Genomic DNA, 18,676 nt, shown 5'->3' with positions numbered 1-18,676 from the left:
TAGTTAAATGTTTTCATTTATGAAAGCTTACATTGTGTTTTTGCTTGAGTCAAGCTTGTATCAATAAAATGAGTTTTCTTGCTAACATTTTATAAAAAGAAAGTGTTGCAATATGATTAAAGGGTGATTAACAAACAACTCATTAGGTGATCTTTCATGAACTTCAGGAGAGATTATAATGAAGTACTTTTTGACAGATAAAATATATGTTACATTGTAATAAAAAAAAACAACAACACCCGTTGCACATTATTATTGTGTCTCTCACAATATCAAAGCATTGATGTGGCACATTATTAGTATAATACTCTTCAACAGAAAGTGTCTTTTCATAGTTAATTGGTAGTTATTCATACTTTCCGTAACTGTAAAGCAATCGCAACACAGGGATCACATGTTCTTTGAAACTCCATTTGGTGTCAGGATCGTCAGATTTCCCCGAGCATGCTGATCCGCTTCGATGGCCTCAAAAAGAGCCTTGAAGTTTCCTGCACCAAAGCCCTGTGGATAAATCATGCGTTTAAGTTATGTTTTGGCAGCAAAGGGAGCCCTATTCCAAGCCCAGATGTTGAAATAGAATAATGTGCTGTATATTTCCTATCCCTTGTAAAAGTTAACTATCCAGTGGCGCCCTCACCTGGTGGTTATGTCTCTGAATAACTTCCAAGAACACAGTGGGGCGATCCTGAACTGGCTTAGTGAAGATCTGAAGTAAATAGCCATTGTCGTCATAGTCCACCAAGATCTTCAGTTCCTGGACATGAGTTAGGTCACAAGATACAATTTATAATTCATTTCTCCACTTAGTTTGGTGATGCTGATTCGTTGACTATATGTGTGTGTTGTCATTTTGTTTGCTCATGACAGTTGACTCAAATTATGTCATTAGTTACTCTACACTACAAATACCAAACACTTAACAAAGTAGACAAACAACACAATCAATGGTTTGACCAAACATAACATGATGTTCATAGGTACATCACTCCTCCAAATTTGTTAAGATATGATCTCAGATCTGACCTGCAGAACATCGAGGTCCTCTGAGATTTTGACCTTTGAGTCTTTCAAGCTCTCCCTGAGTTGGTGGTAGTAGGTGTCTGGCACACACATGAACTCCATCCCACGCTCTTTTAGGTTGCGAATCTACAAATAAGGGATTCATCAGAGATTTATTGTCGCTGTGTTTTGTAATGCATCCACAAAGCCAAAGTGTCTTATAGACTTACTGCAGTGATGATGTCTGATGTGTTCATGGCTATATGTTGCACTCCTGGACCTCCATAGTACTCCACATATTCCTGTGAGTGAAAATGAAGGGAAAGGATTACCTGTTATTTAAACATTACTGTGCAAGTAAATTGTTTCTAGTCCACATATGAAAGTGTAAAGAACGTTGCCTGGATTTGAGACTTTCTCTTCCCCATGGCAGGCTCGTTGATGGGCATCTTCACAGTTTCCTCGTAGTTTGCCACAACAATGGAGCTCAGGGCACTAAACTCTGTCTGAAGCTGCTTGTCATCTACCGACCAGAAGCGGTGAAAGAGAAGGTTTCTCTGATACCTGTTAGATCACAAACCAGAGATCAAGAGCCGCAGGTTCAAACCTTATATGGTGGGTCAAACAGGTCAAATAATTTGAAATGTTTTGTGTTTTTTACTGGTGCATAGTCAACATAAGTTGTATTTTAATTCTTTACATGCCCAGAACTGCTGCTATTATTATCTCATGATCTAAATTGGAGAATTGCAGTCTGCTAAACATGAAAGAGTGTTTTTCTTGGTTAAGAGCCAGTTCCATGAGGTTCTTCCAAGCCGAAAATCTCCAGCCTAAGTTACACCCCTCTTTCCAGGATCAACCAATGAGCTTGCTCATTTAGAGAACTGCCTTTCTCCGCCTTTTCATGCCTATATGATGGGGTAAAAACATGATCCAGATGTGGAAAACTACTGGAGACCCACTGAAGAAATGCAAAGTCATGCTGATCACTGACTCTTGCCGAGCAGAGTTATGTAAGAACCAGACACTCTTTGACTCCTCTTTTCACCCACCGCTCTGAAGAGCAAGTGTGTTGTTATCACATGTGACACACATCATGCTAAACTCTCTAAAATAAGTAGTTGATTAGTTGAAAGTCCTTTACCAATCCACCACTGGGACCATCTCATCATATGGTTGGTTTCCCACAACGTGATCAATGAAGTTCAGTTTTCCACTTGATCTGCATGGAAGCAAAAGCACACAAACATGAGCTGTCGTTCTGTCTTCATCGTCCTATAAACATTATAATGACTTATGTACACTCACAGTTTGGCTAGTAAAGGGTCCTTGAAGTCAGGGCGCTGGAAGCCTGGCAGAAACAACCCAGTGTATCCAGCCCTCTCCACAAACGTGTGTGTGGTGTCGCCATACTGCAGCAAACATAAGCAAGTCTACAATTATGGCATTTTTTCTAAATCAAAATAGTGACTAAATGTTCAATGTAAATTCATAGGATTCATACTTAGAGACTTGTCTTACCGTTTGAAGCACAGCCAGCCTGACTTTACCATACTTGTCCTCCAGGGTGCAGGGCTCCTTTACAATAACTGCACCTCGCTCTCTGGCTTTCTGTGAACATTTGGTAAGTAAGAAATATGACTTTAATAGCACTCTTTCACAGCTATTCATTGTAATCTCAAAAGTATATAGTGCTTTAGAAAACAGCTAAGAATGCATTTAAATGAAAACCTGTTGTGTTACCTGCACAAGGAAGTCACAGTCCTGCACTGTAAATGCAACATCCTTCACCCCATCCCCATGTTTGACTAAATGATCGCCCATCTCTGAGAAAATATAAAAAAAATGTTATTAATATTATTATGCATTTTCATCTCTTCATGTATTTTGTGTATGTTTTATGCCAAATCTATAGGGATGACTGGTTTACAAAATGTTTCTGTGCACACTAAAAGGGAATATTTGGAGTTAATTTGACAAAAGCAAGTCCAGATGTATCAGGAAATGCTTTGCATAATTCTTTCTTGTTTCAATGGGAGCCAGCAGGCCATTTAAGGGATCAAAATGTATTTGAGACAAAAAATAGTTTTGAATGGACAAATAAAACAGTGACTGATCAAACCATTTCATAGTAAGTACAAGTTCGGTTTGCCAAAATATGAGTGATCTGTATTGTGGGAACTCATTTTTTTTGCTCCCTCAAACAAATGTGTTTTATATTCTTGGAATTGTAACTTAAAAAATATTTTTCCTTCTGACATTTTGACAAACACAAATAACTACTTCAGCTATGAAAGGCTACGTACCTTTGTTTCCAGGATTGAGGGCAGATGAGAACACATAAATGATCTGTGAAATACAAAGCATCAAGCATCAAAACATGAACCCCTCCTTCTCTATCATTTGATTTACAAAGTCACAATTTGAGTCCAATATAGCTATTTATTTAAAACTAGTGTTACAATCCACATTACTAAAGAAAACTATCACATTTTGAGATCATTTGTGTAATAAACTAATTTCTATTACGTATAGTCACTAAAAGTCAAATACCTGCACAACACACAAAAGAAATCTTGCTGATTGTCTCGTGTGTGTGCTGTACTTGCAGGCACTGACAATTCTTTACCTTTCCTTGTTTGACGACATGGGATACCACGTCACGACTGTCTGTCTCCAAACCCTGGTAAGCCAGAGGCTCAAATCCCAGCTTGTTGCAGTAATATGATGCAGCCTGTTGAAGACAATGATTTATATTCAACAGAAGTTAAATGAAATTGGGCATGATGTCCACAGATTGGCCTTAAACTCTCTGATAGTGCCATCTTCCCTGCAATCATTTTGGAGAGCTTGTTTTTGCTGTCTGCACTCAAGTTGCATCACATGTATGTCGTCTGGGGTTTTACATGCTTTGTCCCCTCCACCCCTCAGGACAACCAATTACCTTCGTGTATTCTACTCCTTCATTTGTGTGAAAGTTGGTCAGAAAAAAACAGTTTATGTGTCAACAAAGTGGACACAGAGCAGTTTGAGCTAACTTACCTGTTTTGCATTTCCAACCCAGAATGTTATGTGATCAAAGCAGAGGAACCTTCCCTGCTCATGCTAAGGACGAGAACAAATATTTAGCTTTTGTCAAATGTAGTCAAAACATTCAAGACCTCTAACGAGACATGTGGGAGAAAATCAAACAGAAGGTTGACGTAAAAACGCATGTTGAAAGGGAAAGACAATCTATAGAAAAATTTATACAAACAGAAGTTTTATTGCCTACCTTTTCGCCTTTATCTGTGTATGTTGTCTATAATAAAAAAAGAACATCATGATGTCATTGTATTACAAAGAAAAACAACAGCCATGCTGAAGTACATTGACAGATGTTATGACCGTGCAAACATAAGGTCTCTTTATCACATAATAGGATAAGAAGTCATCTGAAAATTATTCAACAGTGAAATGTAACTCACCATCTTGCTCCTGGTGACCTGACTGTCAGAATGAAATCAGCAATGAATCTCTGAATTTAAAAGCTGAGAAGAAAGTTTCTAGATCCACACCCACCGGTGAGGAGCAGATATTTGAGGAGAGGGAGGAGGAGGAGGGATAGAACTGATTCATCAGGCATTTTTCCTGTTATATGATGACTACTTGGGAACAAATGTTGAAATACCACAGGTCTGATTAGACTCTATTATCACTTAATTCACTGACACTCACTTTTGTTTTGCATATTTAATATTGTCCCTTCATAATCCCTCCAAAATACAAAACAACTTTTTTCACATAGATTTAGAATTGCAGTAGTTTTTTTCCCCCCAGAAGGCAGCCATATGTTAGTGTTTAGTGGAGAGAGGAGGTTCGCTCATGCAGGACTCTCATTGGCCCGCTGTGGTTGAGCTGAGTGAACACTTAAAAATGCCCCCCTCTCATCGATCCTCCTCCACATATATCATTCCAATCATTGTGATTATTTCAGTTAAAGAGTTTCAGAAAAGAAAGCAAAGCTATTGTATACTATTGTTACTAAAATCCATTGGTAGGGATTGAACTCTGTTTTGGGACATTATAGGTTGAATTCATGGGTTTGAGCTGTCCCAAAGTGCAGCTGACAGGTTTATTTTATACATATTGTTGGTATTATTCAACGTTTAAAGCTAGCAAAGCAGTGTAGCTTCAGCTTTTCAGAAAACCTTAGAATATACCACATTACTTCTCTGCTATTATATCATTCAACTTTCTAATGAAATTCATACAAATTAAACAAATTCTCACTTTTCCAGCTATTCCTAACCAGGACAAGTGTTCTCAGGGTGTTTGTCCTTTAAAGTTCAGCCACATAGGAGGCCACCCTTGAGGTGTTAAAAAAATGACAGCGATATGGACATATTGCAGCTGCTTGCTGAGGAATCAGAAGATGCTGAAAATTAGATTTCTGGGTGTAAGGGAAAGTTGCTTAAATGTGATAATTGTGGTGGAGGACACCTTGCAGGAAGTCGTGAGCGTGAGAAATATATGCAAGCTATGGGGATGCAGCAGTAGAAGGACACAAATAAAGGGATATCTTATGCTAAGGCTGTTAAAATGGCTCTGCAGAGAAATCAGTTGTTGTGAGTATGATTTGATTTGCTGCCTTTCTTGTTGAAGTGTTGTGTAACATGAAGCAGACCAAAAACATTTCCAATGTGGTTAGAAGTGGGGTGCAGGATGTTGAGAGGGTTCTTTGGGATTGGAGGGGTTTAAGCCATCTATCCTCCATAGTTATGTGTTCTCAAAAGACAGAACAGGCAAAAAATAATATGGACCAAATGGAAGATGATGAATTTATTTTGAGTATTAGTTTTTTTGTCACCCCCAAATTGTAATAATTCATCACACAACAAGACACTTTTTCTGATAGCTCAGTGTGCTCAAATTATATAACACAAATTTTAGATTTAAAAGAAGCTAAGCAGCTTTCACACTGCTAGCACCGGTCTCATGCCTTGGTTAATAACTCAGATTATTCTATTGTAATAATTCAATCACTTCTAGGTTTACCTTTGTCATGTTTGGTATAATTTTGCTTCTCTTACAACCTTCCAAATCTGTCATCAGCTATGTTCCACTAATCATAAAATAGATAATAGATAGATAGAAAATAAATAGTATTTTTAATATATATAAAAAAGAGAGAGTAATGGTGCAAAATCTCAGAACTGCCTGACAAGATAATATGTTGACATTATGTAATTTTGATCAACATTCATCTTTGTTCAATAATTTCTCCTTTTATTTATTCCAAGTGCCCATTCATGTTACAGTATCAGAGTTTTTATACTTTGTTGATATAGATTGTCTGTGGATATTTTGTCTTTTGTCTTTGTTGTGTTGCTGTTTAGTTGTAGTTTTAGGTACTTGTGAGGATGTCTAATAATATTACATCATAAAAATAAATAATCTTAAGAATACCTCTCACAGCTTGCCACCGAGACCACTTATACCCACTTTGCATACAGACTCCTGTATTCTATCATTAAATGTGTCCTTATCGGAGAATTCTAAAAGTTTTTGTTTTACTTAGTTACAAAGTAGTCCCTCAGTATGTTGTGATTATGTGTAAGTCAGCTTTCAGATTTGACCATTGATCTGTGTGGAAAAGGCAATAACTCCAAACACAAACTTGTATGGAGTCTGAACATCTAGCAAATCAATAGTCTAAGAGACTTGTAAAGAAAACTGAATTGTAAAGTGTGGCCAGTAGCCTATTCTTGATACATATTTAGTCAAGTCCTCCATAGAGCACGTGTTGAGCAGCTTTACTAGAGTAATACATACAGCTCCACATTCCAGTAACAGCTCACTAATGAGAATTTTGAGCCCACCCCTCATTGCTCCCACTGCGACTATCCCTGAAGATCTTTGTTTTTCATGCTGTTACCAGGAGGTTCATTGTCATGGGATGCAACTACACACATGCAGACAGAGGAACACAAAGTATTGGATTAAATATGAATAACTGCTTTACATAACTACATCTATTTAAATTAACAATGTGATATGGGAGGTGTTGTTTGTTGCAATTTAAGTGCCACTAGAGAGAGTTGTATTTACATTTAAGTAGTTCTTCCAGGCTTTTAATGGTCTCATTTAATTGAAAACTTTTGATAGGTTTATTATTTGAGCTGGTTTAACTTGCATTGCTGTTGTCTCACTGCAATGTTTTGAATGCTATCTAATGCATTACGTTAGATTGAAGGCTTAAATCTCCTGGTATTCAGGCTCACTAAGGACAAACACCTCAGTGAATTAGGTCCTTCTCACACCAGCACTACCCACATTATTGTTGTAGCTCAGTTGAAGGGAACAGAACAGCTGTCAAGACTAGGACTAAAAATGAGTGAATTATCATCAAAACTAAATCCGCAAATACTATTGAATGGTGAACAACAGAGGCAACAGCAGGAAGATGCTGCTACAATAGAAGGGCAGATGTCCTCTGTCGGTCTGGAAGAGGAATGTTTGGAAGACAGCGTTGCTGCAGAAAAGGAAACACAATCAAAGGTGCAGTCTGTTTTCCAACAGGTACGTAACCAGATCAGATCACAAGTGGGTATGAAGGCCCCAAATAGCAGCATGCTGGAGCTGGTGCAAAGAGTCAAAGACAGAGAAACGGAGATTGCACAGGTGAACGGAAAACCTGAGGGCAAGAATGTGAGCAGCAAGGAGAAGAAACCAGCCGAGATGCTGACTGATGAGAGCAAAGATGGTATGGATCTAAAGGAAGAGGAGCTATATGCATTTTTTGAAAAAAAGCTTGAGGTGGGTAAAAAGGCCTTAAAGGATGAGTTTGAAGAGAAGATTTCTCAGATGCGCAAAGAAATGCGGGCCTACACTGACCAGTCTCTGAAAGACTTGGAGTGTAAGATGCAAAGCTGGCAATCCCACAATCTACAACATCGCAAAGAGCAGCAAGAGAGCAAAGGTCCAAACAAGATACAGAAGACTTCAGCAGCTCCGTCTCTGGCATCCAGACGAGGAAGAGTCCTGACTCGGACCATGACCACCATCATCCCAAAAACATGTGCCCCAGTCATCATGGGCCCACGCGCCAAATCAGAGACACTGAGCTCCTCGAAGGGTGCAAGCTCTCGACTCCTACTGAGGGATCCAGTGCTCTCCCTACCAGTCAACAAGCCTTGCCAGAGCCGCAAGCCGCTACCCCAGCTTGCCCACCACTACATCAGCACAAAAAGGTTGTCCGGCCGAAAGCTAAAACAGGAAACTGATTCAACTCAGGAGATAAAAACAGAATAATGATCATTTAGGCAAATGTCTTGATAGCAAACAAAGCATTCAGGTCAAAATTGTCACATTTTTTAATAGAACCTCTGTCATTGCTTGTTCATGACCATTACTGTACCTGCTAAACTACTGTCCAGTTTATAATTTGCCAGAGGCGCTGTTATTACTAAAGCACTTTCAGCCATATTACTAACTTTATGTAGAAATAAAAAAAAAAATTTGGAAATAGCGATTGTAATTGCAAAATAATAATAAAGCATATTGTGAGAGTTTGAAAAGAGATTCCCCATTCACTTTAATACAGTCAATGCATTTTTGTGCTTCAGCTGGTCCTCAACAAAATCAGTATCTTAATTTAAAACCCAGGCAATAGGCGTTACAATAATCTCATTGCCATATATCTGATGAGCAACCATGTGTGAAACAAAACCTTGATAATAATTTATTAAATTAAAAAAAGAAAACATTTGCTTCAGTAGACAGTGTGATGAGACACTTTACCCTTGAGGACACATGTTTTTGGTAATTGTACAATCTGACCAACAGATGGCAGCAGTTCGTTTATATGGGCTGTAATCCCATCCAGGTTAATGTCACCTTGCTTGCAGAGAGTGATGAAGCAGTTGTATAACTTGTTGTAGCTGCAGTGGAGCAACATGAAACTATGTTGTAATCAATGGGTTGTCATGTGGAGCGCTAATTTAAAAAGTAGAAATGTGTGTAACACCATGAATAATGATTGGAAAGGCTTGTGTCACTAAACAAGCTGTACAATATATAAGCTGTGATGGGACAGTGAGGAGTACTTGACCCATGAAGTCACTAATTTGAAGTTAGAGATCAGCTAGAAGGTGAGGTAACCTCTTCCCTTATTAAATTCTGCGGTCTGCTGCTGCTCCCCAGTGGCCAAGCAGAAGAGGACTGCTGCTGTTCTAATAAGATACCTGGAAAGGTGCGTAACTATGCTGAAGAGATGATGGGGGGCATCATAAGGATGTGAAACCATTTGACTCCATTTTGACTTTGATTTGACGTTTTAATGACTAACTCTAGATTTAAAATTTGAGCAAATTGCCTTATTTTAATTATTTGAATAATTTCTCATCATGATGTCGATTCTGCATGATCAGGACAGACTAAATGTTTTTATCAATTTCTTTCCTGCAGAAAATGTGCCATTTCTTGCTTCTGATAAGGGACAAAAAAGGTTAAAAACAGCAAGTACTCGCTCCCTGTTTTTATGAAGGTGTTACTTGTGCAAGAAAGGTGATCTGACCCCTGTCATTTACGTCTGATATTTACTCATGGAGACCTGAGCACCTGAGTGCCTCCAGCAGCAGAACTGGCACTAGGACCAGTCAGTGACAGGAGATGCATTTAGCCCTGAAGCAGGCACAGGAGCCGTGTGGCTCGAGGCAAGCCCTTCTCAATGGACGGGATAGAGAAGGATGTGAAGAGGATCTTTGTGTATAAAGGATGATGGGCCCTGAGCGACCATATCCGGAGGGGACGAGAGCCCACCACATTCAGGTCTGGCCAAGCCACGCTGTCCTCGGAAGCAGCATCTCTTGCCTAACGATATTCTCCAGCAGCAGGGCTCATTACTATGCACCATGCAGCTGGTTCTTGGCTTTCATAGATAGATAGATAGATAGATAGATAGATAGATAGATAGATAGATAGATAGATAGATAGATAGATAGATAGATAGATAGATAGATATATATATAGATAGATAGATAGATAGATAGATAGATAGATAGATAGATAGATAGACACATATGTGCTACATATTATAAGTTTAACCCCAGTCTTTACATTGTACTGTATGTCCTCATATATTTTCTCAGCTGACTAAAATCCTCAGCCCATCAGATCCAGTCAGTGCCGTAACGGGTGGAGCGGACATGACCCTGAACAACAGTGAATAACAATGACAGGGAGGCGACTTTGGGGAGATCCATTTGAAAGCCCAGATTTCCTAATCACCTCTCGAAACGTGCCAACAGATAACATTACCATGAAAACACTGATCTCATGTAAATGCTGTATTTTTCTAGGCCGTTGTTCTCAGGGTCTGGACAATTACAGTGAGAGGCCACTTCCAGGTTAAACCAGACAGATTACTGAGACAAGCTGATTTCAATGATTCTTGAGCAGACGTGGTAGCAATTTACAGCCGTCATATGGGCGAGAAGTCAAGGAGAGAGACTGCAGTGTCGTTGTATTGGATACTCAAGTGGCCACTTTTGTGAGGCATGATTAGACATGTACTACCCCATTATTTGTGAGACCTTATTGATAAGATTTTAGTGATTTGGCTTTGTTTCCAAATGCTGTGGAATGCCATTGATCACTATCAGCAAAGGGAAAGGGATACCAGTAGAAATGTTGTTGTGAATGCAGGAAAATATGAGCTTTTACTTATGTGACACTTAATACTTTTACTCCACTTCATTCTGCACACATTCGCCACTTGTTATACACATGTTCATATTCAGATTATTTTGCTCAATGAAATGAAGTCTTTTGTCTGTCCAACATACCAAAACCCAAAAAACATGTAAGATAAGAAAACCATAATAATCGACCATTCATATCAACTTTAATTTATATAATTCATATGGTACATTTTTTTGTTATGGCTATAGTTTTTACAGTTTATTAGCACAATTCTTAAAGCCCCACCATCATCTTTGGATATGGAATATTTAAGTTCCAGACACCTCTGTAACATTTAAGCTTGTCTTGAAGTAAACAGTTTATTACAGTTCCGGAGGTTTTCATTTAAAAGATTTGGGAGGGGAAGGGCTACATCAGTGAGAGACAGTAAAGACTTAAATAATAAATGCTGCATGTACAAGTTGTGTAAAACATGGCATTAGTGGGAGGTGAAGGGAGAGTCAGTTGTGGCAGAAGGAAACTGCTATACTTTCCAGGTTTTGGCTTCAGGTTGGACTGATTTGTTCTTGGTAGATCAGAGGCTCTGCTGTCTAGACTGGTGCTGGACTCACACTCAGACCACCACTGTCTCAGACACGTTATGTTATTAACAGTACAGTGTGAGCCTTAATCCTCTGGACAGTTTCTCATCACAAAGCTGTCAATCCGAAGCTTAAAAGACGGTTCCTTGTACAAAAATCCTACCTGTTAATTTTGTTACAGAGAAAAGCTGGAATGTTAAGAGAATTGGCATTCAAAATGTATCTGTTTGATGCTTCTTCTTTTTTTAGCAAAGACTATCCTGCAAACAATGAAATGGGTATTTTGACCAAAACAGGTCAAACGTTGGCAGGACATGTTGTGTTCATGATGACCCCCATTGCTTATAGTCAAAAGCTGATTGAGAAAATGTGTTGGATTTTTAAAGAAATAAGGAGGGAGGAGGAAAAAGGGAGCACATACACTACACCTATGCAACCATACTTAAAGATACTTACCCTAACGTGTGTGTGTGTGTGTGTGTGTGTGTGTGTGTGTGTGTGTGTGTGTGTGTGTGTGTGTGTGCGTGTGTGTTATGGTCTGGCAACAGGTGGACGAATGCTACAGAGAAAGTAGGGTTAGCGTTGACAGGCCATGGAATGTGTCAGATCTCTGTTTACATGTGCATATGAACACACACACACACACACACACACACACACACACACACACACACACACAAACACACACGCACACACTGCAGAGTACATTTGTTGCTGCTTGGGTGGGATTGAACAGCAGGGAGATCTGAGGAGAGGTGAGCAGTTGTGTTTTGGTTCAGATGTCCCATTTGGGTGTGGCAGCTCACACTGACGACAGCACTCAGAGCAGGCACCTGTATGTGCTGCTTTAATGTGTTCAACTCAGGCTGCAGATGCAGAGTGATGGTGCTACCAGTAACATTAGTCTGGTGATATTCTATGTTTTATTTTTTATCAATAATCCAAAACCAGAAATAAATGACCAACAAGTATTGTCTGTGTAGCAGAAGCCTGATTCCTCTGTGCCATTGTTGTCCAAAACTATTAAAAACACATGAACCACACTGTTGCACCAGGTGACATGCTCCTTTATTACCTTCCTTCATGAATATGGGCATTATAGTTTATTTTTAGTCAAACCCACATACACTGTTATGTTGTTGTAAACACTGACTAGATTAGAGCAACAACTGTGTATTAATACACAGATGAAGATAGTTCTCTTCAAATGCTTTGCTCCCTTTTGAGTAGCATTTGATAATAACTACAGTGCCCAGCTGTTTCAGCGGAAATTATTTAGTCAATTTTGAAAATAAAACTACATATTTCACATTCCTACAGATGTACACCTTCAGGACTGAGAGCCACATATGGGTAGGAATGTTGGAAAACATTGAAAGACAGACGTTGGTTGGTTTTGGTCGGACATTTTTAACTGTTGACATTAACAAAAATGTAGAATATCACTAGTCTTATTCTTTACAGTAAGATGAAAGGGATCAAATTATCAGTTGATCTTTATATATGACAGGAACTCCATAAAATAAAAGACAGTAAAACAAAACCATAGCTCAAAAAAAGAAGATTACAATAGTGAATGCACCTCATTTATGTGATTAAATTACCTGCACAATGTGTTGTATTTTTTAATAGAAGTAACCAGTCAGAACCAGAACATTAATATGCGCATGCTTATGCGCTATACTCTCCTAATGAGGAAGAAATAACATTTTAAGGTGCCAGTGGGTTACCATGGTTGAACTCCCTCTAAGAATACTTTGGGAACACTGTAAAGCCCACACACCCAAACATCCATACACACACGCAAACAGGTCACACAGGCCACACACAAACACATTTATGTGCATTCAGAGGCCTACACAACTGTTGTTTTTGTGCTGGCGGTGTCCCCTGTGCACACCCGGTGCTTTGCTCAGCTGGTATTCTGGGTGAGTTATCCCAAAGTGGACTTGCTGGCTAACAGCGTCAGACAAGCTGTCAGCCCAGCTCATCTCAATAACAACAACAAGTCTGGCCAGTCCAGCATGCATGATTGACTCCACCCTGATTCCACTATCTTATTATCATACGTTTAAAATGACGAACCAGATGAAGGCTGCATGCTTTTGTCACAGTCCTTTTAGTGATAGCTTTAAAAATCGGTATTATGGGTTCTCGCTTATAAATCCGTCTAAATGGCATCTGACTCATCTATAAGAATAACTATGTGTTTAAGCAATCCTGTTTCTATCTGCGTGTGATGAACAGGCCGAGGCCCTCACATCCATCCTGTGATCCGCTTCAAGCTCCTCTGCTGTCAAATGGACAATAAGTAACATATGATTGCTCGCACACAAAGACGAAGTGAATCATGCGGCTTCACATTCTCGCCATTTCACATATGTTGCTACTTTAGAGTGTGATGCGAGACAAACGTGTGTAGCTGCAGCTATATTCATCACCTTGTTCACTACTTATCCTCTTTTTCTGAGCAAAGGCCTCTGCTCAGTGTGTTGGAGCATCTGCAGTCAGCCCCCCCCCTCCCCCGCCCTGCACCCCAACAAACCGCTCTAACTGCAATCACTTGTCAGCGGGGACAAATATTGACTTGTTCGGTGTCCTGACTTCTGCCAGGATTAGAGCCCCCCCCCGCCGTCGCCATCTCTGAACGGTGATTATGTCCAACAAAGCTCATTACTGTCAAATCAAAGGATCCCTCAGAAGAGTCACTCATTGGTAATGACCCTATTATTCAGTGAACATGTGGGGTTCGGTTGACGTTACTTCCTGCGGACAAGAGTCTTTCTTTTATTGTTTCACATGAATTGTAAGTTAAAATGGACAGATTAGTCAAAATATTTGGAAATGCCTCCATCTGCTGGTAATAAACACTATTAAATTCAAAACCCTTTGATTGTGACCAACAGGACTGTATCATCAAATAGTTAAAGTACCACAGCTGATGGAAGTCACAACTGAGTATTGAATACACACTCAGGATGACGGTCACTTTGCATAATCCGGTTACAGTCTGGATACTGGCTGTGAATCAACAGAGATTAGAGATCTATTAGTCTGAAGGTGTAAACCAAATGCAAAGCATTCATAACAAAGCTTTAACCCTCTAGAGATACTTCACACTGGAATAACAGGACGGTGTAATGAAACTGGTGTTAAACTAGAGGACTTTAATTTCCAAAAGATAAACTTTTGTGCAAATATTTACATTTAGTATTAGAACTTTTTCTAATTTTAAAATTACATTTTCAAAAGTGTTAACAAAAGTATACATTTTGGTCTTCACTCAAACACACACACACACACACACACACACACACACACACACACACACACACACACACACACACACACACTCTCAATAAATCTAGTAAATCTGGTTCATAGAACACATCTTTAATACAGTAGTTAGTTACAGTGATGTCAAAAAATAAAACATATACATCAAATTGGAACATTTATTTACAGAGTTCCTTTGTCCTCTTTTAGTGCTGTGACTACACTGCAAAATCCCTCCACCCCGCCCCGTTCCTGTTCCCCAACAACATTTGTCAACTGCCATCTGCCTGTCTGCCCCCGTCTCCTCTCGACAAACTATATAATTAAGCTGCAACACCTTTTCTCCTCTTACGCCCCCTCCTCCCCCCCCCCCCCTTCTGCAGACTTCTACCTTCAAAAACAACAAGCTTTTAAGAGGACACTGCTTTATTTGATTTCCCTGCTCACATCTTTTTAACAAGTGCTTCTAAAACAAAACAGCAATATATCTGAACAAGAAAAACAATGCTATGGTATGAAAATACTGTACAGCTTTACGTTTCATCCAGTGTAAACAGATTTCTGTGTAAATTGATTTACAATTCCCAACATCAGTGTGTGTTTCTAAAATCATAGTATTGCCCTCTTTCCATGATAGAAATTAGGACTTTTGCAGAACAGACAAAACAAAAAATATACTTTTTTTTCTCTGAGAATTTGAGGGACAAAAAAGCAGCTAAGGAGCTCAGCCAGCTGGAGCAAATCCACACAACAAACAGAGCATCCACGTCTTTTGCTGTAGAATAAGAAGAACAAATTATGGATTTCATGACTGTGAGCAGTGAAAGTTCATCATCTCAGCTTACCAGCTTTAAACAACGGACACACAAAGTCTTTTTTTTTGTGTTCCAGTGGTTGGAGCTGGGACCGGCCCGCAGCCACGCTCCACCTTTCCTTTTACCCTCTACACCTTGGTGGCCAGTGACTGAATCTCTGACTTCTGAGTCTGGGCGCTGAGCGTGGAGGACATTGAGCTCATCTGGCCATGTATAGCTTTCTTCAGGTTGAGCAGGCACAGACACTGGGAACGAAAGCGCAGGTCGAAGAAGGCGTACAAGAACGGGTTTAGGCAGCTGTTGACGTAGGCCAGGCAGGTAGCGTAGGGGTGAGCCAGAAGCAGGAAGCGCAGAAAGCCGCAGGAGTTTGGGGCCAGGTTCAGGTAAGAGAGGGCATCCATGCTCTTTAACACGTGGAAGGGAGTCCAACAGAAGGCAAACACCACCACAAGTGTGGTGATGATCTTTAGCAGCCGCTTCTTCTTCTGGTCCTCCTTGCGCAGGTTGTTGAAGTGGCGTGTGACGGTGCAGCCGATGAAGCAGTAGAAGATGGTCATGGCCAAGAAAGGCAGGAGAAAACCCAAGGCGGAGGAGGACAGGCTGAGCCCAGCGATCCAGAGGTACTCGTGCCTCTGGTTCATGGTGACCAGGCTGAAGTCCATGGCGCATGTGGTCCGGTTGCTGTTTTGGTCATTCACAGTGGTGCGGAAGAGCAGCGTGGGCACAGCCAGCAGGCCGGACAGGAACCATATAGCACCCAAGGACGCCAGCATGGTGCCCCGGGAACGCAGCCTGCTGCTGGACAGAGAGTGCACGATGGCCAGGTAGCGGTCAAAGCTCAGGCAGGTGAGGCAGAAAACACTGGCATACATATTGACCAGAACAACATAGCTGCTGATCTTACACAGAGCCACACCGAATGGCCAGTGGTAGCCCAACGCTGTGTATACGGCCCAGAGAGGCAGGGTTATAACAAAGGTGAGGTCAGCAATGGCCAGGTTCCCTATGTAGACATCTGCTGCCCGACGTTTCGATTTGGATCTCCAGACGGTGAAGATGACCACACCGTTACCTGACAGGCCCAGGATGAAGATGAGCATGTAGAGGACCGGGATGAGGGAGTAAGAGGGCTCCCACTCTGAGAAGTCACAGGCAGTCTCATTGTCCTCATAATAGTAGTCATAGTTATCAACATATTCCCCCGTGGTGGTCTCCATGCTGCAGTGGAAAAGATCTTTTAAAAAAAAATCCTTTGTTCTCAGGAAAAAAAAGATTGAGTCCTGTACAGTTCCAAGTCTTCAGAAGTGAACCAAAGCAGAGAATCACAGGAGCTGTAGGTTTTGCTGAGTTGACTGCTGGTGGGAGTTGGAGGAGGGCAGATTGTGTGAGAGAGTGAGTGACTGTTGGCGCTGTCTGCCTTTTTAAACTCGGCCCTCCACACCCCTGGTTCCCTCCCAGGACGACCCCCTCCTCCTCCCCCAGTAAAACATCTCTCAGCCCCCCCTCCTCTCTCTCACCTCTTCTGGCGCAGCCCAACCCTCTGCCCGAGGACGAGGAGCCCCGATATGGCAGGTGAAACCCTCTAACGAATGTTTTTTTGACTATGCGAAATTAATAACCATCTTTAAGGAATTTGCAAGAACATGTAATTAACATAACTTCAGCACGTTCAGTAACTTCCCAAAATTAAGAATTTGTAAACTCGATCCCACCCTGAGGTCTGATCGAAGTTGCATCTGGTGAATAGGAGTCATTGATTAATCAATCAATCAACTGATAAGTCATTGCATTTTTAAAGTGTTTTACTTAGAACTTTACATGCTTCTGTACCAAAGAACATACATTAAAAAGCCTACATTATTTTAAATCAAGCACGTTCTAAAAATACTAATACTAATGATAATAATGTAACAATAATAATGGTGATCATGTCATCGAACAGTTGATTTAATCAGTATGTTCCCGTTATTGAAGTGAATAAATGACATCATATAAACAAAGCGGACAGATGCAGACCTGTTGGCTGCTCTGCCTCGCTGTCGCTTGAGACATCTTTTATCTCTTAATCGGCATGAAAACGTTTCAGCGTTGCATTAGTTTACCAGCGACTTCGTTAGTAAAGGTTGATGTTGTGTGTGGAACAAGTCTGGACATTTAAACGTATCTCGTTTTGCATCACAATCGCAATTAAACGGCTCTTAAAAATGTAAACTGTCGGATGGGTCACATTCCGTCTCTTTTTGTTGCCAAATTGTCAATTAACAAAAGTTTACTGTCAGATTAAAAATGTGTTGCAGACTTGCCATCAGAAATATTATCCTACCAGTTTGATGAGTTGCCTTGAAATGTCAACGTAATTAGATCGGCAGTGAACTGTTTGAAGATAAGATTAAACGTCAGCGGGCAGCTCAAGGGATGTGTGAATTCAATTCTCAAGTCTGGGGATTTATTTCCATGATAAAAGGACAAGCAAACGCACCGGTTTGAAACAAAAACACAAGGAAACCTCACATTGACACCATCACTGTGCTAACAATGTATATATCTAAATCCTTTTCATTGAACCTGTTGGATAATGCATGCTCTTTTAACTGATGATTGCATCGTGCTAGGAGTTAATGCAGTGTAACTCATAAGACAAAAATTAGAAAATTATATTTTGTATATTATATAAATAAGTAACTGTCCAATAATACAAAAAAAACACTTCAAGAATTGGGAAACGTCGAGAAAAGAATTGTAGAATCGATAGATAGAAATCTGCATTATGGGAATTAAATTTTTCTGAGCACAACAATCTGCAAAACAACAGTTGGAGAAACTATTCAATCAGCTCACAAAATAATGCTATTTGTAGACCTGCACCAATCAAGCTCAAAAGAATTACCTTCAGTGAAACAAAGAGTGAACAAGTCTGGGCAGTGCTGAACATTATTTACAGCAGCTTTGTTTTGGATAATCTGTCCAAAACTGGGCATCCTAGTGGTGATGACAGAGAGCTACTACTACATAAATCCTCACTGTGGATTATTTTACTGTAAATGCATCGGCTTTCAGGAAGTTCTCTCTGGATCACAGTTTATCAGCTTGACCGGTTATTGTGCTGCACATAGAGCCAGTTTAGGGGATGGCATGGAGACTTTATCTTTCTTTCAACAATGAGGAGAAGTTGACACCCAGTTTCTTCTCCGTGGAGAGTCAACTGTTTGAGTAATCTGTTTACATGATTTTGTATTAGTGTGTCAAAAAATTCAAAGTTCAAATAAAAAAAGTGAAAGCAGCGATCCTCCTCAGATTGGCTTTAGAAAAAGAAAAATGCAC

The 18,676-nt window shown here is 40.2% G+C and overlaps 2 protein-coding genes across 2 annotated transcripts; both read right to left on the bottom strand.

Moving 5' to 3' along the window:
- Positions 1–50: 50 nt before the first annotated feature.
- Positions 51–4,519, bottom strand: hpdb (4-hydroxyphenylpyruvate dioxygenase b). The gene is made up of 14 exons (XM_068703530.1): positions 4,467–4,519; positions 4,274–4,300; positions 4,042–4,104; positions 3,629–3,733; positions 3,306–3,348; positions 2,743–2,825; positions 2,521–2,610; positions 2,308–2,411; positions 2,144–2,221; positions 1,401–1,563; positions 1,230–1,301; positions 1,024–1,146; positions 638–754; positions 51–501 (listed from the first exon to the last, which is right to left on the bottom strand). The coding sequence occupies exons 1-14, from the start codon at positions 4,467–4,469 to the stop codon at positions 391–393; spliced, it is 1,182 nt and encodes a 393-aa protein (XP_068559631.1). The 5' UTR covers positions 4,470–4,519; the 3' UTR covers positions 51–390.
- A 10,031-nt stretch (positions 4,520–14,550) lies between these two features.
- On the bottom strand, positions 14,551–16,731 carry aplnra (apelin receptor a). Its single transcript, XM_068704209.1, has one exon. The coding sequence runs from the start codon at positions 16,570–16,572 to the stop codon at positions 15,484–15,486; it is 1,089 nt and encodes a 362-aa protein (XP_068560310.1). The 5' UTR covers positions 16,573–16,731; the 3' UTR covers positions 14,551–15,483.
- Positions 16,732–18,676: the final 1,945 nt, after the last annotated feature.

The sequence above is a fragment of the Cebidichthys violaceus genome, unplaced genomic scaffold (genome assembly GCF_023349555.1).
Source record: "Cebidichthys violaceus isolate CVI_PGR_0920_01 unplaced genomic scaffold, fCebVio1.0.p SCAF_9, whole genome shotgun sequence".
Taxonomy (NCBI): domain Eukaryota; kingdom Metazoa; phylum Chordata; class Actinopteri; order Perciformes; family Stichaeidae; genus Cebidichthys; species Cebidichthys violaceus.
This window is presented reverse-complemented; position numbering and strand designations above follow the sequence as displayed.

Coding starts and splice junctions, on each gene's coding strand:
- hpdb (XM_068703530.1), bottom strand. Junction 1,147..1,229: donor CATCAGACATCATCACTGCA/GTAAGTCTATAA, acceptor CCTTATTTGTAG/ATTCGCAACCTAAAAGAGCG. Junction 755..1,023: donor AGGACCTCGATGTTCTGCAG/GTCAGATCTGAG, acceptor ACTCATGTCCAG/GAACTGAAGATCTTGGTGGA.
- aplnra (XM_068704209.1), bottom strand. CDS start 16,572: ATGGAGACCACCACGGGGGAATATGTTGATAACTATGACTACTATTAT.